Source organism: Pelodiscus sinensis, chromosome 15, assembly GCF_052426305.1.
Source record: "Pelodiscus sinensis isolate ZL-2025 chromosome 15, ASM5242630v1, whole genome shotgun sequence".
Lineage (NCBI taxonomy): Eukaryota > Metazoa > Chordata > Testudines > Trionychidae > Pelodiscus > Pelodiscus sinensis.
Window position 1 is genome coordinate 18,994,955 of NC_143066.1, and position 25,726 is coordinate 19,020,680.

At 44.6% G+C, this 25,726-nt stretch overlaps 1 protein-coding gene across 3 annotated transcripts in view; it reads left to right on the forward strand.

Annotated features, from left to right (window-relative positions):
* Nucleotides 1-502: 502 nt before the first annotated feature.
* CPPED1 (calcineurin like phosphoesterase domain containing 1) overlaps nucleotides 503-25,726 on the forward strand; it is a 151,933-nt gene continuing 126,709 nt past the window's right edge. The window contains exons 1-2 of one of the 3 annotated variants that reach the window (XM_089782296.1): nucleotides 503-953; nucleotides 18,635-18,853. In XM_089782296.1, the coding sequence (XP_089638422.1) occupies nucleotides 890-953; nucleotides 18,635-18,853 (283 nt within the window). In that variant the 5' untranslated portion in view covers nucleotides 503-889. The remainder of the gene's footprint in view (nucleotides 954-18,634; nucleotides 18,854-25,726) is intronic. The other 2 variants (XM_075899349.2, XM_075899348.2) reach the window with 2 other exon arrangements.

Sequence of the window (25,726 nt, forward strand, 5' to 3'; positions counted from 1 at the left end):
CTGAACCTGAAGTTCATAAACAGTTGTGGGAGTGTTTGAGTGAGGACTGCTGCATCTGCTGCTGAGCTGAAAGGAAAAGGAGGCAATGGTAGCTGGGGGTACTACTGAAGAGGGAGAATGCAAGGCCTAGATCTGAATGCAATGGAGCTGTTACAAGCAACACTACTCAAAGAATTCAGGTCTTTGAAAGGGATCAGTGGGCACCAAGCGCACATGGAGTCAGAGAGGTTGGGCCTTTGGTTTTAAAAGCAGAAACTGCAAAAGTCATTTGCATAGCGTCTTGAAAAAAAAGTTCGACGAGGGACCCACGAACTGAAAAAGAGCCTTTGGAGGCGCGTGAGCCCGAGGGGACTGTAGTTCCTTGGCCTGCCAGGGCATGTAGGGAGAAACGGATTCCCTGCGTTTCACAAATACGACGGTTGGACCAACGAAAGTGCCGGTTGCTGCCGTTACATGTTAATGTTAACGACAGACTATTGGGGGCAGATTCCGTTCCGGTCTCACGCCAGCGCCACGGAGCAGGGCACGAGCGCCGCAGGCGGCTCCGCAGCGCCAGCGCGGGGATGTTTTCACAGCGCCGCGAGCGCCTGAGCGAAGCCCGGAACTGCCGGCTCGGCGCGCTGCCCCTGCCCGGCGCCAGGTGCTCTCAGCAGCCGCGGGCGTGGACTCCTGCCTTGCCACGCCCCCCGGCCCGAAGCCAGCTCGGGCTGGGCCCCTCCTGTCTGCCCTTTGCTTCCCGCGCTCTCCCCGGGGGCTGGCCCCTCTTCTCCCTTCACCCGCCCCGCGCTCTCCTTCCCGCCGGCTCCGACCCAGCGCGGGATCCCGGGTTTCCCTCGCCAGCAGAGCCGTCACCGGGCGCTTGGGGACGCGGGTGCCCTAGGCGGGCGCTATGGCCGAGCAGCGGGACGTGTTCCTAGGAGCCCGGGGCAGGACGCTGAACGCCTTTCGCGAAGGTACGCGGCCGCCCCGGCCCCCGGCGGAACGTTCGTGCTGGGACGCGGCTTCCAGCCGGGCGGGCACCTGCCACTCTCGCGCTACCGGGTTTCGGCTCGGACGGTGCTCAGGGCCCGCCGGGCGGGACTGGGGCTCCAGGGAACGTGCCGGGGAATTGGCCGTCAGGGAACGAGCCACTGAGCAGCGGGGGCGGGAGGGTCACTGGCAGCGCCCGCCACCGTCACAGCGCCGCAGGAAGGAGTTAAGGGCGCGCCGCGTACAGGCGGGTCCCGGTAGTCTGAGGTGTCCTCTACACTGAACTGTTAGCAACAAGCTGAGCCTCCCGTTCCCCAGCCCAGTGCCTGGCTCAGACAGACCTCGGCCCGTGCTGTCCGCTATGAGAGAGAGTTGACCACTCAGTCTATAGCCTCCTCCCGGGTAGCTCACGGCTGGTGCGTTTGAGCGTGTTGGCTGCCCATGGCGCGTTCAAAGCACCTGCTAGTAACGCCTCATTCTCTGCAAAGGGCCTGGCTGGTGATCAGTTTGTCTTGAAGTATGGTCACTATGATGTCCGCTTTCATAACTGCACATACGGCTAGTGGTTGCTAAACTAGCCATGAACTTAACTTGATTTTGTATATATTGAAAGTCTGATGTAAAAACAGATGTAGATTTTAACTCTGTGTATTTGTTCCTGAATGGGTTTGGTGAGGTGGCTAGAGAGCTAAAGGCATAAAGATTGGGACATATTTGTTATAGTTTCTTGCTTTGTTGGTGTTCATTCCAAAATATTTAGTCTTACGACCAGATGTTTTAAAAATCACCAATTTTGTCCAATGTTCTCTCTAATCTTTTCCATTCATGCACAGATTGTTTTTGTCCACGTGCAGAATAAATATTTTTATGTGCATGGAGGCATATGCAAATGTAGTAACCCCATTGACGTAAATAGTTAAACTGATATTAATTTAAGTAACTGAATTGAGGCCCATGGAATTAGCCCTCTTTATTCCAGTTTTACTGAGGAGAATTTGGCCCAGGGTTTCAGCTTCAAATAATTGACATTCTAAGTTTAGACAGGTGGGAGAAAAGAGTGGGAGAAAAGAGTACCTGAACCTTTAAACTTGAACATGTTATTTTTTTTATTTTTTTGAAATGAGAACACATCTGCATTCAGGCTGCAAAAACACAAGAAAACAAACTTAAATTACAACACATGCTGATATACTGCCAAAGGTTCCACTTGAAGAAGATGTATCGTTGGCATCCTGTATATTTATCACACTCGTCTTTGGGAAAAAGCTGAACGTCAGGACACTCATCTGTGATCCACCCCTGAAAAGGGATCATGTACAGTGCTGACGATAGAAATAAAAGAAAGCACTTTATCCCCACCAGCCTACCAAGCAAACTGTAGAATCACAGAGACTTAGGGCTACTGGGAGTCTTTCCCTTTATATCAGTGAGCTTTAATGAAGCCCTAAAACAGTGTGGGGTAACCTGCTAGGGTTGCCAGATTTCCAGTTTTCTCATGGACAGTCCATTTTTTCTGGCCCTGTCCGGTAAAAAAATAAAGAGGAAATACCGGACATATAAAATGTCCGGTATTTTCTGTTTTTCTTGTATGGAAGGCTGGCAGGAACATTGCTTCCCTGACGCATCTGGCGTGGGCAGAGGGAAGCGGGGGGCAGAATGTGCAGAATAAATATTTTTATGTGCATGGAGGCATATGCAAATATGCACTATCAGTAAAAACAATAATCTAGCTGTGGGTGCTCTACTAACCGCCTGGCCATCATTTGAATCTGTCTCCTGAGTGGCCTCATAAGCACACAGCTGACCAGGAACACTGATTTTGACCCTATGAAATGTGTTCATTCATACTGAAAACCTGTTGGTTTGGAACAAAACACCTGGTATTCTCAGTACAAGTGACAGTCAGAGCCTCCTGGTAACAACTATATAGTAAAATCTCAACAAAGGAATATCCAGTAACAGTGTAAACATTGCTGAACAAAACTAGATCCAAAAATTTAATGAAATATGGTTGTATGAGAATAGTAATGAACAAAATTCTTTCAAACCACATACATTACAAGTGTTTTCTTTTCAGCGCATATCGTCTGACCATTTAGCATTCTTCAAATAAATACCTCCAGTAAAATCATCTTTTTTGCAAATCAGTATTGGTTTGGATTTACAAACTTGTTCATTTACCTCTTCTGGCTATGATATTCTCTTGTTATAGATTTAGTGTGTGTTTTTTTTTTAAAAGGCCAATGGAAGTAACATTTAATTAATACATAAAGTGCTGGAAAATGCAGATTCCAGGCTAAATAAACCCAAGATTATTCTATTTAAAAATGAAAAAGATTCACACTTTGGAGTTCCCAAATGCACCTATGTTAATCTGTTCCACAGACACTTTTCCTTTTACCAAGCTTTCAATTAAGTTGAGATGCCTCTCACTTACAATGTTAATGTGGCACAGTATTTCTCACTTCAAAAATATGAAAACAGTGTCCACTGGCTTTGCTTCCTTTTTGTATTGTCTCTTCTGCTAATCCACTCCTTAATTCTATCCCAGAATAGTAGTTTTGGTGTACAGGCAGTCCCCGGGTTACGTACAAGATAGGGACTGTAGGTTTGTTCTTAAGTTGAATCTGTATGTAAGTCGGAACTGGCGTCCAGATTCAGACACTGCTGAAACTGACCGCCAGTTCTGACTTACATACAGAATCAACTTAAGAACCCCAGGCGTCCCCAAGTCAGCTGCTGCTGAAACTGATCAGCAGCTGATTCCAAGAAGCCCGGGGCAGAGCAACTCTGCCTGGGGCTTCCTGTAGTCAGCGCTGGTCAGTTTCAGCAGAAGCTGACTTGGGGACGCCTGGGGCAGAGCAGCTGGGGTGCTACTGGACCAACCCAGCAGCACCCCATCTGCTCTGCCCCAGACGTCCTGATTCAGCTGCTGCTGAAACTGACCAGCAGCGGCTGAATCAGGACCTGGGGCAGAGCAGCTGGGGTGCTGCCGGGTTGGTCCAGTAGTGCCCACGGGCGCTGCAGGACCAATCGGCAGCGCCCCAGCTGCTCTGCCCCAGAGTCCAAAACAAAAGCCTGGTCTGCTGGGGGGGGGGAGCACACTAGCTGCGCCCCCCACCCCCAGCAGACCAGGGACACGGGGAGAAGAGCCACAGCGGCAGCGGGGTGCCGCGCCTCTGAGGCTTTGCTCTGGCAAAGCCTCAGAGGCGAGGGACCCCGCCACGGCTGCGGCTTCAGTCTGGGTGCCTGTGGTCTGCTGGGGACGGTCCCCAGCAGACCACAGGCACCCGGACTGAAGCCGCAGCCGCGGGGGGGTCCTGCGCCTCTGAGGCTTTGCCAGAGCAAAGCCTCAGAGGCACGGGGAACCGCCGCTGCTGCCGCTCCAGTCTGGGTGCCTGTGGTCTGCTGGGGACGGTCCCCAGCAGACCACAGGCACCCGGACTGAAGCCGCAGCCGCGGGGGGGTCCTGCGCCTCTGAGGCTTTGCCAGAGCAAAGCCTCAGAGGCGCGGGGAACCGCCGCTGCTGCCGCTTCAGTCAAAGCGGCAGCAGCGGCGGTTCCCCGCGCCTCTGAGGCTTTGCTCTGGCAAAGCCTCAGAGGCGCGGGACCCCCCCGCGGCTGCGGCTTCAGTCCGGGTGCCTGTGGTCTGCTGGGGACCGTCCCCAGCAGACCACAGGCACCGGGTCTCAAGGGGCAGCAGCAGCGGTTCCCGCGCTTCTGAGGCTTTGCTCTGGCAAAGGCTCAGAAGCGCGGGAACCCGCCCGGTGCCCCTGGTCTGCTGGAGACGGTCTCCAGCAGACTAGGGGCACCGGAGCAGCTTACGAACGGGCTTTCTCGCCCCGACTTCCGGGGCGAGAAAGCTCCGTTCGTAAGTGCGGATCCGACGTAAGTCAGATCCGCGTAAGTCGGGGACTGCCTGTACTCAGTTTTCACCCTGTTAGACACATTTTCCATCAACTTCCCTCTACACGTGTGAAATTGTGCCTCAAATTCCTCATTTTCTAGAACAGCTGTAGTATTTCAAAGAAGCTGCTCAGTTCTCTGTAGTTTAAACAAGTAATTTTGCCAAAGAAAGTATGGAGTGTTAAATACGCTATCTGCCCGTCTAATACTGTGTAGTGCAAACAATTTATTTGGAATTGTACAATGCAGCTTAAAAATGTGATCATGCTTATGTAATGCCACCATAGCTCTATAGAATCACAGCAGAACTAAGGGGCAAAATATTTGGAGGAATAGGTAAGATACCTTTCAACTGTGTAGGTAGCAGGCAAAATAGAGAAATGTGATTGTATAAGAGGCAGTATTGGCAAGCAGCCACTAATTTGGGGAGCAGAAAGAAGTTCAAGGGAAAAGCATTTTTGTCACTATCTCGAAACTCATTGTTAAAAATGACTTTTGTGGAAAGTTCTGCCAGATGCACATATTATGCTTATGTAATAAAATCTATATATTGCATAAGCAGTGGTCCCCAACCTTTTGGGGCTGTTGGGCACCCGGGGGTGGGGTCGAGCACGCGTCTGGGGGTGAGGCCACCCATATGCTGCGTGCCCAGAGCTGGCGCCACCCATGCGCCACACTCCCGGGGCTGGCGCTGCAACTGTGCTGTATGCCCAGGGGTGGGGCTGCCCATACGCTGTGCCCCCGGGGCCGGAACAGCCCACACGCTGCATGCCCGGAGCCAGAGCCTATGCCATGGGCCCAGGAGCCGGCAGCGCCCATGTGCTGCGTGCCTGGTGGCGGGGCTGCACGTGTGCAGCGCTCCTGAGGCCGGCGCCGCCCCTATGCTGTGCCCGGGTTGGCGCTGCACATACGCTGCAAACCCAAGGCTGGTACAACCCTTGCGCCGCTCACCTGGGGGCGGGGCCGCCCATGTGCTGTGCACCGCTCACTTGGCGGGCTCACAGAAATGGCCCGGCAGGCGCCATGTTGGGAACCACTGGCATACAGGGTTTTATCAAAGGATATGTACATTTTAAACTGAAGCTTTAAAAAGTCCTCAACACATTTTCCTTAAGTTAAATAAGAAAGTCTTATTAGCTTTCTAGAAAGCCTTTGACAAGGTCCCTCACCAAAGGGTCTTCAGCAAATTAAGCTCTTAGAGGATAAGAGGGAAGGCCCTCTTATGGATTGATAAATAGTTAAAAGACAGGAAACAAAGGATAGGAATAAATGGTTAGTTTTCAGAATGGAAAGAGGTAACTAGTGGTGTCCTGCAGGGGTATGTACTGAGAGCAGTCCTAGTCAACATATTTATAAATGATCTGGAGAATGGGGTAAACAGTGAGGTGGCAAAATTTGCAGATGATACTAAACTACTCAAGATAGTTAAGTGCAAAGCAGACTATGAAGAGCTTCCAAAAGGTCTCACAAAATTGGGTAACTGGGCAATGGAATGGCAAATTAATTTTTATGTTGATGGATGTAGGGGGATGCATATTGGGAAACAATCCCAACTATACATACTGTACAGAATGATGGGGACTGGATTGGCTCTTACCACTCGGGAGATAGATCTTGAAATCATTGTGGATAATTCTCTGAAAACGGTCACTCGGGCTACGTCTACACTGCAGGGTTTTTGTGCAAGAAGTCTTTTGTGGAAGAGTTCTTGTGCAAAAACTTCTTGTGCAAAAGCACATCCACACATCAAAGCACACTGCATGGGGCGCTCTTGCACAAGAAAGCTCTGATGGCCATTCTCAAAATGGACATCAGAGCACCTGTGATTTTTTTTTTGGCTAGGCTTTATTTGCGCAAGAAACCCCTCCGGAGCATCCACACATGCCTTTTTGCACAACAGCTATAGTGCAAAAAGGAGTTACGCCTCGTAGAAGGAAGTTTACGTACCCTGCAAAAAGCCCTCTGTTCTGCCGTTTTACTGTTGATTTATTTGTGCAAAAGTACGTTTGAGGTGTGTACGCTCCATGGGATTTTGCACAAAAATGACCGTAGACGTAGCCTCGGTGTGTAGCAGCAATCAAGAAAGCAAAACGGAATGTTAGGAATCATTACAGAGGGGATAGAGGTTACGTCTAGACAGTGGGGAGCAATTCATGTCTTTAACGTCACCCATTATTTCAAAATATCTTTCAAAATAATGGGTGCACTGTTCCAGCATCCCTGTAACACTCATTCCAGAAGGGTTAAGGGCTTTGTCGGAATAGTGCTTTATTTTGAAATAAGCTTGAAATAAGCACAATTTGCATAGTGCAAATTGTGTAGCTTATTGCGAGGTAAGGGTTCTGTGTATATGCACCCAGAGAGTGAAAAAGAGAATATTTTATTGCCTCAGTATAAATCCATGGTATGCCCACATGTTGAATTCTGAATGCAGATGTGGCCATCTCATCTCAAGAAGGATATCTTGGCATTGGAGAAAGTTCAGAAGGGGGCAATGAAATTATTAGGGGTTTGGAATGGCTACTGTGTGAAGAGAGACTGATGGAACTTGGACTTTTTAACTTGGAAAGGAGAGGGCTGGGGATATGATACACGTCTGTCATGGCTCCTTCCCCACTCTGGCATGATAAATGCAGAAGTGGGGGCCAGCAAGTGTACCCCAAAGCCTTATCTACCAGGCTTTGGTATAAAACTTCCCCCCAAGATCTTAAAAACCTAGATCTTGGGAATAAAACTTCCGCTGCCACCACCCAAATGTTGATAAAGAAATCAGGGGAAAGATCATTTGGGAAATCTTACCCCTAAAATAAAAATCAAGGCACACAATTAACCACTGCCAGGTTAATAAAAAGAAAAGAAAGAACTTTTATTATTACAACAATATTCCTGTTGCAACCATAATGACTAGATAGGGAGGTAACAAAATATACTCATGGAGAAACTCCATGGGCCTAGAACTTAGTTATCAAGAAAAGCCAAAACATCTTTTAAACAGTGCCAGATCTCAGATCCCATACCCAATCCTTAAAACAATAAAACCTAACGAAACTGCCTAAACTTTACCCTACTTACAGAAAATGAAGAATGGTGTCTTGGAGAGAGAGAGACATGCTTGTCCCTCTCTGTAGTTGCAGAGAACTCACTCAGAGAGACAAAAGGGAGAAAAGAGAGAAACCCAAATTCCTTTGTCCCAGTTTGAAAAATCCCACCTACATTCCTATTGGTCACTCCACCTGGCTAGGTGTAGTTAACCCCTTAATCCCCAGGCTGCTGGCTAACCCTCATAATCATGACAACGTCTATAAAATCGTAACTGGTGTGGAGAAAGTAAATAAGGAAAAGTTATACAGTTGTTCCCATAACACAAGAACTAGAGGTCACCAAATGAAAGCAGGTTTAAAACAAACAAAAGGAAGTATTCATTCACACAATGCATGGTAAACCTGTGGAACTCCTTGCCAGAGGACATTGTGAAGTCCAGGACTTTAACAGTATTAAAAAAACCTTAGATAAGTTCATGCGGGATAGGTCCATCAATGGCTGTTAGCCAGAATGGGTAGGAATGATGTCATTAGCCTCTTTGTCAGAAGCTGGGAATGGGTGCTAGGGAGGGATCACTTGATATTTATTTGTTCTGTTCTTTTCCTCTGAGGCATCTGCCGTTGGCCACTGTTGAAAGACAGGATACTGGGCTAGATGGACCTTTGGTTTGACCCAGTATGGCCATTCTTCTATTCTTAATTGTAATAGCATTAAAACTATCCTAATTTATGTAAAGATGATTTAAGAACTAGATCATTTTTCTTACCTCTTCCCAAAGGTAATAAATATCATAGTTGTTAGAGTCTTATACACTATTTCCACCTTGCCTAGCAAGTTTTGTGATGCTTTGGATGATGGATGTGAAAAATAAAAATAAATTTGTGTGTCTAATTTAGGGAGATATACACTTTCCCAAACCATCTCAGATTTTCACAACTATTAGGGAAACTTATAACAGGTTTTGACTAATGCACCATGATTTTATGTTGCCATAACATACTTTCCTCCCCTCTTCGTCTTTAAAAAACTCTTCTCAAATGTCTGTGTTGTATATAATGGGCTTAAATGTTATAATTTGAGGGTGAGGATGAAAAAGAAGGAAATACCTTTTTCTTAAAATAAACAGGTTAACAAATGCCACTCACATACTTAGACGCTAAATGTATCTTTTAAATCTTTGTATTTTGCTAATACATATAGTGAATAAAATTGTTAGAAATATCAGTCTATCACACAGCCTACCAAATTTGTGCTCATCTAAACCGAGTCTATTATCTGGCGTTATTTCAAATGTTGTTCTTTAGACTAGCTGCATATATTTTTACAATAATGATTTCTTTAGTGATAAAAGGTTTTATGTTGCCTCCAAAAGACATTTTCACAAAACTATTTCTCCGCAAATGTTTTAAAAACTTTCCTTTTTGCAGAAGATCATACAACAGTTTACTCTACCCAATAAGCAAAAACCTCTTATCTTCCTTCTGTGGAGGTTGCTAAGGGAAAACTTTATTGGAAAACCCTCTGTTTTCTGGTGACAAGCCTGATGGATGAAATTGGTCTTTGTACTTGTTCATAGAACCTACAATGGCAGCATTTTTAAAGTCACAATGGCTGAAATTTTTTTTAGTGTGGAAGAAGAAATTTAAACATTTTAGTACAGTGGTCTCCAACCTTTTTAAACCCAAGATCACTTTTTAAATGACAGACCAAGCCAAGATCTACCTCCCCTCCCCTTCCTTGAAGCCCCACCCTCTCTATTCTCCTCTTCTCCATCACTTGCTATCCCCAATACTTATACTGCTGCTTTACAAAAAAATTCTTCTGTAGAAAGAGGTTTTTCCAATATTTGGCCTGTCTAGACTGGACCAAATGTCAGAAAAAAAACCCTTCTTTTGGAAGCCCCCTTATTCCTTGTGGAAAGAGGAATATAGGGGTGACTGAAAGAGTATGTTTGCTCTTCCCACTAAAAAAAATGAAAGAACAAACACAACCCTGGATGCAGCAGAGTTTTTCTGGGATATCTCCAGAATTCTGAAAAACTCCTGCAGTCTAGCCAGACCCTCACTGGGTTGAGACTGGATGTGTAGTCTCTGGGGTGGGAATGAGGGATTTGGGTGTGGGAAGGAGTGAGAGGTACAAGTTCTGGGAGGAAATCTAGATGCAGGAGGAGGTGGAGAAGGGGACACTGGCTCGGAGAGGGGACTCCAGGCCGGGCAGTGTTGGGGTACTAAGCAAGCCACAGACTTGTGGATGTGAGGGTGCAGGAATTTGGATTGGGGTATGTGAGGGGCTCAGGGCAGGGGGTTCCAGTGTATGATAGGCTCAGATCTAGGGTCTGGGGAAGGGGGAATGCAGGAGTGGTTGTGGCCAGAGGGGGCTTGGCTCCAGTTGGGGATTCGTTGGCCAGGCTTCATTTTTAAATAAAATACTATGTCAAACACAAAGGGTTTCCGCATTGTCTTTATTTATGAGAATGGCAGGAAACCTGCCTTGAGTCAGGGGTCACTGACCCATAGAAAAGTCAGTCGGGAGCAGGGGACACAGTACTGGGGAGGGGTGCTAGTGGGTTCTGGGGCAGGGAACAGGGTAAAAGTGGGGGCAGGGGAGAGGGGGCAGGATGCCAGAAGGACAGGTTTCTGCAGCAGGGGGCAGGGGGTGGGGAGGGACAGGTTTCTGCAGTAGCGGATAGGGTGCCAGAGGGAACTGGTTTCTGCAGGAGGGGCAGGGAGGCAGGGGAAAGGGAACAGGTGGGCAGGAGGGCGCGGGACGGGTTTGGGGCAGAGGAGAGGGAACAAGGTTCGGGGGCAGGGGGTCCCCTACACCAGCCATGGGGGGAAGCCTCCGTCCTGCTCTCCCTCCGGGGCCGACCCTCCTCCTTCCCCCCCCCCCCGTGAAGGAAAGAAGCCCCGTTGCACGCCTCTGCCGGGCCTGACCCCCTCCCTCCCACCGAGCAGGGAAGCCCACTCAGATGACCCCCCCCCCACACACACACGTGTGCCTGCCTGTCCTGGGGCCAACACCTGACCCCTCCCCCCATGGCGCAGGAAAACCCCCGCACATACCTGCCCCATGGTCGAAACACGCCCCCCCCCCCCCCCCCCCCGCGCGCGCGGCGCAGGAAAACCCTGTGCGTGCCTGCCCTGGGTCCAACACCCCACCCCGCCTCCCGCAGTGCAGGGAAACTCCGCACGCGCCTGCCCCGGGGACAACTCATGCCTCCTGTGCTGGTGCGGGGGAGTCACCATGCTCCTCTTCCGGAGCCAAGGCCCCCTCCCGCAGCACGCCTGGCAAAGCAGCCAGCGCACTTCCGGAACTCCTGGAAGTGGCGCTAAGCTGCGGAACTTCCGTCCACCCGTGGGAAGCCGGCACTACCTCCATTTTTACTGGAGGTAAGTACTGGGGCTTCTCAGGGGTGGGTGGAAAACCTCACGATCGACTGGTCGAGGCCTTGCAATCGACCAGTTGATCGCGATCAACCTGTTGGTGACCATGGTTTTAGTAGAAGACTTTATTTTTGAAAAACAAGATGCCTTCTGGTTGAGAAGAGTGAAAATACATTTTCTTGGAGGTGAACTGCCAAGCAAGTACAGGAGGGAAAAGTTTTGTCCCTTCACCTTCTTTCTGATTTATGAAGATTGTATTGGCTTAAAATGACCCATCTACTTCCATACTTATTTCTTTAAAAACGTTTGGGTCTCACTTCTCTCCTGAGTAAGAATCCCCTCTCCCATTTCATGCAGATGGATATGTATAACTTATCTTACAACCATATATAATATCATATAAAACCTTCCAAGATTTTGCCAGGGCCCTCCAACAAAGGGAAGAAGTGGGGCCTAATATTTTTGACGTTCCATGTTTAAAACCAAGCAAAAGGGAAGCTTGAGTTAATCTTTATTTAATGTTGTGTAAATGGCAAACCAAACATATTTTCATTCCTTTGCAATTATTGTTTAACGATAGCACCCAAGCCACAAGTTGTTTGTGCTGATTTTTGCTTTCAGAAAGTGAACCTTGAACTAGGATATGTGAATTTTACCACTATTCTGTAGTTTGTAAAAAGGAGAAAAAAATTCAGCCTCGTTGACTAGCTAAACTTTTAGGATGAGATTCCAGGAAGCTCTTTCAGACAGATGTCTTTAAACTTTTCGTCTTTCTGTACGCTGGAGCCTTGTGCAGTCTCCAACATCAATTTGAGCAGTTAGTTTACTGACTGTTCCATAGTCCAAAGTCCCTGACCTGTCTGACTCCCGCTCCATCTTACCATAACTGTCATTCCTGGATTGTTTAGAGCAGGGGTGGGCAAGATATATCTCACTATCTGGATCTGGCCTGCCAAGTCACTGGTCCCGGCCCACAGGCACAGAACAGCCACTGGTTTAAGCAACTGGCTGCTCCGTGTGACTTTCTGCTCTGGGGAAAGGGGGGGGAGGCTTTGTGTGATTTCAGCCAGTCAATAGGAGCTGAGAGATTAGTTTGTGGGACAGGGGCAGCCCAAGCCTCTAACCTTTCTGGAGCTGAGAGTCACATGGAAGGGAACAGCCTGCAGTTTTAAGTGGTCTAGGACTGCAGCAGGCAGGGAGCCCAGCTTGTCTTGGGGGTGTTGCAGGACTGGTGGCCGGGAGCCACTTATATAAGTGCCTCCTGGCAAAAGCCTGCCTCTGGCACGCCAGCTCCTCCCACACCCCAACTCTCTCCCCTAGGTGACTATCCAAACCTTCTGCCCCAGATCACAACTCCCTCCCAAATCCTGCACCTTCTCATATACCCCTTCCCCAGGCCAGAATCTTCTCCTGCACCCATACTCTCTCCAGGACCCTGCTCCCCAGTTCCTTGTCCCAGTGTCACAACCCCCACCTTCACCCAAACTCCTTCTCAGACTCCTCTCCTGCACCCTAGTTCCCCTACCCCATGCACCCATCCTCCATCACAGATCCCGTACCTCCTCCATAAGAAAGTGTGGCTCTTGACCACTTACCAAAATTTTGGTGTGCCCCCCCCCGGTTTAGAGGATAATAGTGAGTCACCTTGGGTGTGTCTAGACTGCATCCCTCTATCAACAGAGGGATGCAGATTAGGCACTTTAAAATTGCTAACGAAGCAGGGATTTAAATATTCCATGCTTCATTAGCATAAACATGGCCGTCACTTTTTTCGACATGGAGCTTTGTCGACAAAAAGCAGCAGTCTAGGTGCAGATCTGTCGAAAATAAACCCTTTTTTGTCAGATCCTGTAAACCTCATTTTTTGAGGAATACAGGATCTGTCCAAAAAGGCTTTATTTTCAACAGATCCGAGTCAAGACTGCTGCTTTTTGTTGACAAAGTTCCTTGTTAAAAAAAGTGACGGCCATGTTTATGCTAATGAAGCATGGAATATTTAAATCCCTGCTTCGTTAGCAGTTTCGATGTTCCTAATCTGCATCCCTCTGTTGATAGATGGATGCAGTCTAGACACACCCCTTGGCTATGTCTACACTCGCTGCTTCTTGCACCAGAAATATGCAAATGAGGCTAAGCATGGAATATTGCCGAGCCTCGTTTGCATACCTAATGAGCCGCCATTTTGGCGGAAGAGGCTCTTGCGTCAGAAGGAGATATCTACACTGCCCCTTCTTGCTCAACAAAAACCCTCTTGTTTGAAAATAAGTCGTTTTGTCTCTGTAATCAGAAACCCAGGTCATTTTGTAGTGAGAAATTCACCATAATTTAGTCATTGATGAGATGCTAATAGCTTTTCAGAGAAGTTACTCAAACTTGTAATCCAGTCCAAGAAAAAGTAATTCTATTTTCCTTTTTGATGCCAAGTGTGGTGGACTTAGGAAGCTAAAGTAAAAGCATTGGGGAAGAAATGATGAGGAAGAAATCCTGAAGATAAGTAAAAATACTTTAGGGAAACCAAGAAACAACAGCTATTAAAATGTACATATTATGGTGGTCAGAAACAGTCAAAATAACAGTTTTACATCTTTTAAAAATACATTATAGAGTGATACCAATGGTATAAAAAGACTATTCAAAGCTGTAAAGCCAAAATTCAGCATGTACAACTTAGGGTACTGCACATTGTCAGCGCACTACGTGAAGAAATTCTAGTGGTTCCTCATACTCCTGTTGCTTAGAAAATAATTAGTATTTTACTTTTCAGTTTTTTGTTTGAAAAATTTTGGAATGTTTTTTAAACATTAATCAGTTTAAAAAATAGGAAAAATCAGGAGGGAGGAAAAACAAAAAAGGTTTTGTGTTTTGTGTTATGCACATCTTACTACAGTATAATTGAACCTTTTTTTACATGTACAAAACAGCTCTGCTAGTTTTTCCAGAACTCTTGATTTGTATATGCCCACAAAATTTTCTTCCAAGTGTCCTCACTCATGTCAATCTTATTGCTGTCTTGGAGGTAATCCAGCTTTGTAAAGGTGCTCTCTGTATCGGTAGATCCAGGAGGTACACTCATAGCTTGACATACCACTTGGCTGAAATTGGAAGGTGTGTATGGATGACTGTTGCAGAAAGCCAGCACTTCCAGTTTTACAGAGTCAGGGTTAGGCAAGTTCATGTAAGTAGTAAATATCCCTTTCAGATTTGAAATGTAATAGTCACTGGCAAATGGTCGAAACACTCTGGTATAAGTCATAGGGTTTGTCTTCGCTGATGGAGAGATCAGCACTATTTTAGTTGATGCAGTGGGTGTCAGTTTAGTGAGTCTAGCAAGGACCTACTAAATTGATGCCAGAGTATGTTGTAATTGACACCGGTACTCCACTTCACAGAGAAAAGTAAGGTAAGTCGACCAAAGATTGTCTCCTCTTAATGAGGCACAGCAAAGACATCATGGTAAGTTGACTTAATCTTATCCTGGTAGTGAAGACAAGCCCTAAATCTGCTGCAGAATTCACCTTGAGGAAGAGGTGAAATGTCTAGATGGCCTCCAAAAAGAATGTTTGGCACCAAAAACTTCAGGATTCAGATTACAGGTCATAGTCATTTCCTGTTTCTTGTTAAGAATTGTGGTGAAGATTTTGAATGCTTTTTTGATTTTTCTCATGCTGTGGGGTCGAGTGGATTTCAGAAACAGCTGTGTTTTCTTGATATATATTTCTCTTGCAGCTGAGATTTTGATGGTCAGGATGCAATAAATACCAGTATTTGCAAACGTGCTGGCAGTAATTGGAGAAAACTCTAGTGTTTTCTGTGTGTTACACAGTGATTCCAAGTTTTCAGTATTGAATGGTACCTTGGTGCATGGAATCAGAGGTCATCCTGATTATTTACTAGTCTCCTTAGCCCTGGTCTACACTAGGACTTTATTCTGAAATAACCCCCCCAAGTTTGAATCTATAAGCAGTATATCTACACTATCACACCCATTATTTTGAAATAACGGGCCACAGAGTTCAAACTAAGTACTCCTGCTTTTCATGAGGCGAAAATTCTGAAATTTTCTAATTCTGAAATAGTAATTTCAAAATAACGGTAGTATGGATGCTCCTGTGCCACTAATTCAAACTTTTTGGTGTCCAGGAGGCATCCCACAGCTTTCCAGAGTGCTTCCCGGGGCTCTAAGTCAAGGTAATGTGTCCACATTAACGGAGCCTGCCTCAGACTAATTTCAATGCTTCCCCTTAGTGAGGACACATGAGTTTGAATTTGTTAAATTGGAAGTTCTTAAGTTGAATTTAGTAGTTTCAAAATAGCGTCCTACTGTAAACACGGCCTCAAAGTTTCTGCTTTACAACCAACAAACTCAGGATGATCTGGGAGACACATTAGCACAGTCCACGTTATCTACATGACAGTCAGCAAAGCACAAGCTCATCTGCCAGTGTGGCACAATGGGAAGGTAATCAGCAGTCTATTCTGTGCCACTCTCAATGTGTAAAACAAAGCCTTTAGCGTGTTTGGATGCTTGAAAATGGCCTCAAATCCAGTGATGTAGGATTTCACATCTTTAATTTCTTCTGTAGAGGTAGCTGCAGACAGCACAATGTTAATCAGATGAGCAAGACAGGTAATGCATAGCCGCTTCAGTTTCTGATTGAGTTTAATCTCTTGGGTAAACTTAGGCATGTAGGAAGCAGAATCTGTGTTAGCCACATGTTATCCTTTTAGTTTGTATTTCTCAAACATAACAGCTACTTCTGTGTCAACAAAACAGTGTTAGCAGAGGGAATGAGTGTCACATCTGCACAGAATAATTCACTTTAAAACAAACAAACAAAAAAAAAGAAAACAAAAGGCCAAGATTTGGATGGTCCAAAGCATCAGGAGACTCTTAAAAATCAGACTAGACATCACATTTCCATCAGTTCATTTAATCAGTTTAGATGATAAAGCATCGTTCTTTTCTTTCAGATAGTTGAGTGAGGTTGTCTGCATTAGGATGTGTTTTTGCTGATGGACTTAATTGCTGCACAAGTCACCAATAGGCTCCTCTGTAAGGAAGAGTGGTCATCCGGTGAAACAAAGAGCATGTGCAAATTCTTTGACACAATGATGTTGTGTCCTCTCTTTCATTAAAGCCCCCGGGGAAGCTCTTGATATTGACTAGTTATCAAAAAGCTCACTTTCTTCTTTAAGCTGCTTGTATCGCTTGCTTTTGATATGCTCCTTTATTCTATCAGCACAACCACTGGCTTAGTGCTGCAGTATTTGCAGCACAACTTGCAGCCCTGGCTTCACTTTCCTTGAAAATTTCCCAGCACTCACTTTCTTCTTCATATTCAAGCATAGCTTTCATTTTTGTCCTATGTTTGCTGTGGTGCTGAATGTAATCAATCCTCCACCTTATCTTTATCTGTGGAGGACTGGTTGATTACATTCAGTGCACATTAAATTGATGCAAAGAAATAGGTGAGCTACAGCTCCTTGTGAGGCTGTCATACTGCATTATTAACATTGATTTTTTCTGACCTCCATCATGTGTGTTCTGTGTCTGAAGCAGTTTTTCAGTGTAAATCTCAGAGCTGCTGGACACAACAATCACGTAAAATGCTAGTGTTTTAACAAAATTAAGTACCTGAAAAAAATGAATGGATTGATTTAGATAGGTATAAATCAGTAAAAACTGAACTAAAAATAACCTGGTAATTAATTGGGGAAAAGTGGTAAACACTGAAAATATGAAACATTAAGAATAATCTAGCTTCTGGAAACAAAACTATTTTTGTTTTATTCCTCTTTATTGATTAAAGCTCTTTATTGATTAAAGCTCAGTTCAAAACTTTTACACTTTTTGGCACATCTGATATATGTTTGTGGAGAAGCTATTATAACTTTCTTATGGCTACATGTGGGAATTAGGAATTAGTAATATTGCAGTATTCTTCTGCCGCTGGCCTTATTTGATACTATAGCATGACAGCCACCATGAAGCTGGAGATCCAATTTTTTTAATTTTCTGGACTCCACTAAATTGTATGTTGGAATTTGTAAGATGGAAAGGGTGTGGAATTGCAGTCCTTGAGGCTCTCCCTTTCACATAACCACAGAAGTTATTCATTTTTATAGCCTACTCAAAAGACTGAGGATTAAAACAACTGGAAGAGTGATATATACATACTCCCAACAAAGCCACTGCCTGAAAGAACAAAACAGCTGTACGTCATTGTCCACATTGACCTCAGAGAAGGGGATAGGCAAGAGTGTTCAGTTTTGTGCAGTTAGAAAGCTGACATCCCTACCTGATGGATATGTATACATTGCAGTTGTGCAATTTGATTTGGGTTTGTGGGGCTCTGACTGCTGGTCTGTTTACTTGCAATGGAGCCCAGGCTTCTGGAGCCCAGGCTCCAGGACCCAGTGAGGAGGGAGAATCTCAACCCAAGTCTGGGAGGCAGGGGGACCAACAGACCTGCCAGGCCCCAGGTAAGGTGGTGGTGTGATGGGGACAGCTCTGCTCTCCCAGAAGGGGTGGGGCCTCGGGGGAGGCAGCTCTCAGTTCTGCCCTGCACTTGATGCCCCTCAGAGCCACCTGGAGCATGCTCCGCACTCTAGCTGTGATTTAAAATACCCGGGGTCTGGCACCTGCCCTGCTTCAGTAGCAGCGGCCAGGAGCCCCAGACCCCTTTGAATCTCCAGGCCATAGGGCAACTACTCCCTTTGCACCTCCTTGTCAGCAGGCTTCTTGGGAGGGTTCAGAAGCCTCAGAAAGAGTAATATAACTGGCACGGGCCAACCTAGAGCTGCTGGGAATGAAGCAAAAATGCTGTGATTCCTACTGGGCTGCTGTACTGCATCCTTTATAGGGGATTCATCTCTAGCTAGTAAGAGTTTCGTACTATAAAGTGAATTTTTCAATATTTCTCTAGCAGAGTAAGAGCAAAAATCATTTAACATAGTAATAATTTAAGTATATTCCTGCTAACACTATAAAATGTAGTGTGTATTTTTAATTTGTTAATTAAAAAGGTGGTAATTGAAAATGAATGTCTTATGTTCCATGCTTTTGAGCTATGTTGTTGTCCTGAAGTTTTAAGCACTATTTGCTTTGCTGTTGGTATGCTTTTTCTCTAGTCATTATATAGCCGCATGTCAGCGTTGCATAATTACAATAGGAAAAATATAATCTGGAATAGGAAAATATTATGCTTGTTACTCCTCTGTTAAAGTGGCCTTAATTTAAAGCAAGTTACTCTTCATCTTAGTGTTGATAATACAGGGGAAATTTCCTTTCCCTTTTACTAATATTTCTTATCTATTTATTTTTTAATTTTTAAGATGATGAATGCCAATGGAAAGCCCCTTTCTATTTCATCCAAGGAGCGGATCCTCAGTTTGGACTGATGAAAGCTTGGGCAATTGGTGACTGTGACAATGGAGGTGATGAATGGGAAGAAGAGATCAAATTAACAGAGCAAGCTGTGCAAGCCATTAACCAGTTAAACCCCAAGCCTAAGTTCTTTGTACTGTGTGGTGATCTTATACATGGTATGCCAGGTAAGACTATTAAAATGTACACTGGTAATTGTATTCTCCATTCTGTTTCTTAACTTTAGATATGATATAAATACCTTAGTTTTACAATCAGTTTTCTATTGTCATTGCTGTGTACTTCTAAGTCCGTGCGTGAAGCTGTAGTCTGATCTCTGCAGTTGATTCTCTGTGTCACTGTGCCCTTAGTGGCACAGAAAATCAGCTGCAGAGATCAGAAGGTTGTAAAGCAGTTTTTAAACTAAGGGCCGGGAGAAAGCCGACAGATGTAAAGGAGCACATGGTTCGGACAGACACATCTATTAGGGGAGGTTCTATTAATAGAGATGCTCAATGTTCTAGTCAAGAGGAGAGGCTGGAAGTATGGGTCAGATCAAATGAGACACAATCAAATGAAAAAGAGTCTAACACACCAGGAAAGGACAGACAGATAAATATTGACAAATTATTTAAGTGCTTATACACAAATGCTAGAAGTCTAAATAGTAAAATGGGTGAACTTGAGTGCCTAGTTTTAAAGGAGGATATTGATATAATAGGCATCATGGAAACTTGGTGGAATGAGGACTATCAATGGGACACAGTTATACCAGCGTACAAAATATATCAGAAGGACAGAACTGATGGTGGGGCAGTGGCACTATACATGAAAGAAAATGTAGAATCAAATAAAGTAAAAATCTTAAATGAGCCAAAATGTTCCATAGAATCTCTGTGGATAGTAATTCCATGCTCCAATAATAAGAATATAGCTGTAGGGATATATCCTCAACGACCTGCTCAGGACAGTGATAGTGACTATGAAATGCTTAGGGAGATTAGAGAGGCTATCAACTTAAAAAGCATGATAATAGTGGAGGAGTTCAACTATCCCCATATTGGCTGGGTACACATATGTATACTTAGATTTCCAGAAAACATTTGACAAGCTCTCACCAAAAGCTCTTAAGTAAAGTAAGTTGTCATGGGATAAGAGGGAAGGCCCTTTCATAGATCGATAACTGGTTAAAAGACAGGAAATAAAGGGTAGGAATAAATGGGAAGTTTTCCAAGTGGAGAGAGGTAACTGGTGGGGTCCCCCAAGGGTCTGTCCTAGGACCTGTCCTATTAAGCTTATTTATAAATGATCTAAGGAGTAAACAATACGGTGGCATAATTTCCAGATGATACCAAACTGCTCAAGTTAGTTAAGACCAAAGCAGACTGTGAAGAGCTTCAAAAAGATTTCACCAAACTACGTGATTAGGTAACAAAATGGCAAATGAAATTTTATGTTGATAAATGTAAAGGAATCCACACTGGATAACATCCCAACTATACTTACTATATGATGGGGACTAATTTGGCTACAACTACTCGAGAGAGAGATCTTGGGGTCAGTGTGGATAGTTATCTGAAAACATCCACTCAGTGTGCAATGGCAGTCATATAAGCAAATAGAATGTTATGAGTCATTAAAAAAGGGATAGAGAATAAGACTGAAAAATCCTGTTGCCTCTATATAAAACCATGGCATGCCCACGTCTTGAATACTGCGTACAGATGTGGTCACCTCATCTCAAAAAAGATATATTGGCATTGGAAAAGGTTCAGAAAAGGGCAACAAAAATTATTAGGGGTTTGGAATGGGTCCCATATGAAGAGAGATTTAAAATATTTGGACTTTTCAGCTTAGAAAAGAGGAGACTGAGGAATATGATAGAGGTCTATAAAATTATGACTGGTATGGAAAGAGTGAATGAGAAGTTATTTACTTTTCCCCACAATATAAAAAGTAATGAATAAGGAAAAGTTAATTTTCTTATTCCCACAATATAAAAAGTAGTAGTCATCAAATGAAATTTATAGACCGCAAGATAATTGGCTGAACCTCAGTCAGGGGGAGGGGCTACCAGGGCCTGTGAGTCAGCGACCAGGGAGCTTGTAAACAGGAGCAACTAACAGGGAATTTAGAGAGGGAGTTCTCCAGGTAAAAGAGGAGTAAATATGGGACCCTTGTGGTAAGTGGCTGTCTGTAGTGTGTGTGTGTGGGGGGGGGGGGGGGGGGGGAGGGGGTTATTTGCTGTGTGCTGAGATTGTGTTTGTCTGTTTGGTTTGTTTGTTTGAAGGAACTTCTAAAAGGTTTGAAATCTAGAAGCCTCTGTTAATTGGGTGAGCCTCAGTCAGAGGGAGGGGCTACCAGGGCTTGATAAGCCTGTGAGTCAGCGACCAGGGAGCTTGTGAACAGGAGCAGCTAACAGAGAGTTTGGAGAGGGAGTTTAGATGAGGATGTTAAAGGGTGCCAGGACTCCTGACCTTCTTTAAACCTAACTTTTATAATAATCTATATTCCAGATGTTTAATAAGCCCAGTTTATACTTAAACTTATTCATAAAAAAATGGAGACAGAAGCCCAGCAGCAGAGTGGGGGCTATCCTGTTTATTACGTCGGGTGTAAGATGTATGATTACCTGCCCTGTGGGCGGGTGGCATATGTGTGCACCCGTTGCAAGTTGCTCCTGGCCCTCAGAGACCGAGTTCGGGCTTTGGAGGCCAGGGTGGCTGAACTGGAGGAGCTAAGGGAAGTAGAGAGATATGTTGATGCGACTTTCCGGGACACTGTAGTACTGTCCCACGTCCAGTCTGAGAGCCCCAGTGCTCTTAAAGAGGATGAAAGTCTCAAGGGAACAGAGCATTTAATGGAAACAGAGGGAAACCATCCCGTAGTTGGGACCCTTCTTCCAGAGGATGTTGCGGTATCCTCTCGAACTAAGGAAACCTCTGAGGGGGAGGGAACGCCAGTTGTTAGGAAGAGGCAGCTGTTAGTAGTGGGTGATTTGATCATTAGAAACATAGATAGTTGGGTTTGTGATGACCGGGAGAACCGTATAGTCACTTGCCTGCCTGGTGCGAAGGTTGCGGATCTCTCGAGGCATCTAGATAGACTTATGTGTAGTGCTGGGGAGGAGCCAGTACCAATGCCGTAGAGAAGGGTAGGAGAAATGTCCTGGAGGTCAAATTTAGTTTGCTAGGAAAGAGACTGAAATCCAGGACCTCTATGGTGGCATTCTCAGAAATACTTCCAGTTCCACGCGCAGGGCCAGGTAGGCAGGCAGAGCTTCAGAGTCTCAATGCATGGATGAGACGATGGTGTAGGGAAGAGGGGTTTGGCTTTATTAGGAACTGGGGACACTTTTGGGAGAGGGGGAGCCTATACAGAAAGGATGGGCTCCACCTAAACCAAGGAGGAACCAGACTGCTGGCACTAAACATTAAAAAGGCCGTAAAACAGTTTTTAAACTAAGAGATGGGGGAAAGCTTATTGGTGCGGAGATGCACGTAAATCGGATGAAAACTTCTCCATTGATAGAGATTCTCTAAGTTGTAGTCAGAAAGAGAGGAGGGGATAGGACAAACCATGGGCCAGAGCAGACAAACAATGGCATATAAAGGAATCCCATGCATCAGGGAAAGGCAGAAGGGTCCCAACTATGGGATGGTTTCCCTCTGTTTCCATTAAATGCTCTGTTCCCTTGAGACTTTCATCCTCTTTAAGAGGCAGTGGCAAATTTCTAAAGTGCCTCTACACAAATGCTAGGAGTCTGACTAATAAGATGGGTGAACTAGAGTACCTCGTATTAAAGGAGGAGATTGACATAATAGGCATCACTGAAACCTGGTGGAATGAGGAAAATCTGTGGGACACAATCATACCGGGATATAAAATATATCGAAAGGATAGAGCAGGCCGAGTGGATGGCAGAGTGACACGGTATGTGAAAGATAATGTAGAATCAAATGAAATAAAAATATTAAATGAATCAATATGTTCAATAGAATCGCTATGGATAGTAATTCCATGCTCCAAAAATAAGAAATTAGCAGTAGGGATAGATTACTGACCACCTGACCAGGACAGCGATACTGACATTGAAATGCTGCGGTAGATTAGAGAGGCTACCAAAATAAAGAACTCTATAATAATGGGGGATTTTAATTATCCCCATATTTACTGGATACATGTCACCTCAGGAAGAGAAGCAGAGATAACATTTCTCAATAGCTTAAATGACTGCTTCTTGGAGCAGCTGGTACAGGAACCCACAAGGGAGAGGCAATTCTTGATTTAGTCCTGAGTGGAGTGGAGTGCAGGATCAGGTCCAGGAGATAACCGTTGCAGTTATACTTGGGAATATTGACCATAATATAATAACATTTAACATTCCTGTGGTGGGAAGAACACCTCAGCAGTCCAGCACTCTGGCATTTAATTTCAAAAAGGGGAATTACATAAAAATGAGGAGGTTAGTTAAACAGAAATTAAAAGGCACAATGACTAGAGCCAAATCCCTGCAAGCTGCACGGAAACTTTTTAAAGACACCATAATAGAGGCCCAACTTAAATGTATACCCCAAATTAAAAAACATAGCAAGAGACCTAAAAAAGAGTCACTGTGGCTTAACCACCATGTAAAAGAAGCAGTGAGGGACAAAAAGGCATCTTTTAAGAAGTGGAAATCCAATCCTAATGAGATAAATTGAAAGGAACATAAACACTGTCAAATCAAGTGTAAAAATGTAATAAGAAAAGCAAAAAAAGATTTTGAGGAACAGCTAGCCAAAAACTCTGAAAGAAATAATAAAATGGTTTTTAAGTACATTAGAAGCAGGAAGCCCTCTAAAAAATCTGTGGGTCCCCTAGACGATCAAGATATAAAAGGAGCAATCAAGGATGATAAAGCCATTGCAGATAAACTAAATGATTTCTTTGCTTCAGTCTTCACGACTGAGGACGTTAGGGAGATTCCCAAATCTGCACCGTCCTTTGTGGGTGATGAATCTGAGGAACTGTCCCGGATTGAAGTGTCATTAGAGGAGGTTTTGGAACAAATAGAAAAACTTAATGTTAACAAATCTCCCGGACTGGATGGCATTTATCCAAGGGTTCTAAAAGAACTCAAATGGGAAATTGCTGAACTATTGTCTGTGGTTTGTAACCTATCCTTTAAATCAGCTTCCGTACCTAATGACTGGAAGGTAGCCAACATGACACCAATATTTAAAAGGGGCTCTAGAGGCGATCCTGGCAATTACAGACCGGTAAGTCTAACTTCAGTACCGGGCAAATTAGTCGAATCAATAGTAAAGAATAAAATTGTGAGGCATGTAGAAGAACATAATTTGTTGGACAAAAGTCAACATGGTTTCTGTAAAGGGAAATCATGTTTTACTAATCTATTAGAGTTCTTTGAAGGGGTTAACAAACATACAGACAAGGGGGATCCAGTAGATATAGTATACTTAGATTTTCAGAAAGCCTTTGACAAGGTTCCTCACCAAAGGCTCTTGTGTAAATTACATGGCCATGGGATAAGAGGGAAGGTCCTTTCTTGGATTGAGAACTGGTTAAAAGACAGGAATCAATGGGTAAGAATAAATGGTAAATTTTCAGAATGGAGGGGGGTAACTAGTGGTGTCCCCCAGGGGTCAGTCCTGGGACCAATCCTTTTCAACTTATTCATAAATGATCTGGAGAAAGGGCTAAGCAGTGAGGTGGTAAAGTTTGCAGATGATACCAAACTGTTTAAGATAGTCAAGACGGACTCAGACTGTGAGGGACTCCAAAAAGATCTCACCAAACTGAGTGATTGGGCAACAAAATGGCAAATGAAATTTAATGTGGATAAGTGTAAAGTAATGCAGATCGGGAAAAATAACCCCAACTATACGTACAGTATGATAGGGGCTAATTTGGGAATGACAAATCAGGAAAGAGATCTTGGAGTTATCGTGGATAGTTCTCTGAAAACTTCCACGCAGTGTGCAGCGGCGGTCAAAAAGGCAAATAGGATGCTAGGAATTATTAAGAAAGGGATAGAAAATAAGACACAGAGTATCTTACTGCCCCTGTATAAAATTATGGTACGCCCACATCTTGAATACTGTGTACAGATGTGGTCTCCTCACCTCAAAAAAGATATTTTGGTCTTGGAAAGGTTCTGGAAAGGGCAACTAAAATGCTTAGGGGTTTGGAACGGGTCCCATACGAAGAGAGGTTAAAGCGACTGGGACTTTTCAGTTTAGAGAAGAGGAGAGTGAGGGGGGATATGATAGAGGTATATAAAATCATGAGTGGTGTGGAGAGGGCGGATAAAGAAAAGTTATTTATTAGTTCCCATAATAGAAGAACTAGAGGACACCAAATGAAATTAATGGGTAGCAAGTTTAAAACTAATAAAATAAAGTTGTTCTTCATGCAGCGTGTAGTCAACCTGTAGAACTCCTTGTCAGAGGAGGCTGTGAAGGCTAGGACTATGACAGAGTTTAAAGAGAAGCTAGATAATTTCATGGAGGTGAGGTCCATAAAAGGCTATTAGCCAGGGGATAGAAATGGTGTCCCTGGCCTCGATTTGTCAGAGGCTGGAGAGAGATGGCAGGAGACAAATCGCTTGATCATTGTCTTCGGTCCACCCTCTCTGGAGCACCTGATGCTGGCCACTGTCGGCAGATAGGCTTCTGGGCTAGATGGACCTTTGGTCTGACTGAGTCCGGCCATTCTTTTGTTTTTATGTAAGTTTAAAACAAACACAAGGAAGTTTTTGTTCACTCAGCGCACAGTCAATCTGTGGAACTCCTTGCCAGAGGATGCGGTGAAGGCTAGACCTTTAACAGGGTTCAAAAAAGAGGTAGATAGATTCATGGAGGTTAGGTCCATCAATGGCTATTATCCAGAATGGGTAGGAATAGTATCCCTAGCTTCTGTTTCTCTCTGTAAGTGGGTGACAGGGGAGGGATCACGTGAGGATTACCTGTTGTGATCGCTCCCTCTGGTGCATCTGATATTGGCCACTGTTGGCAGACAGGATACTAGGCTAGATTGACCTTTGGTCTGACCCAGTA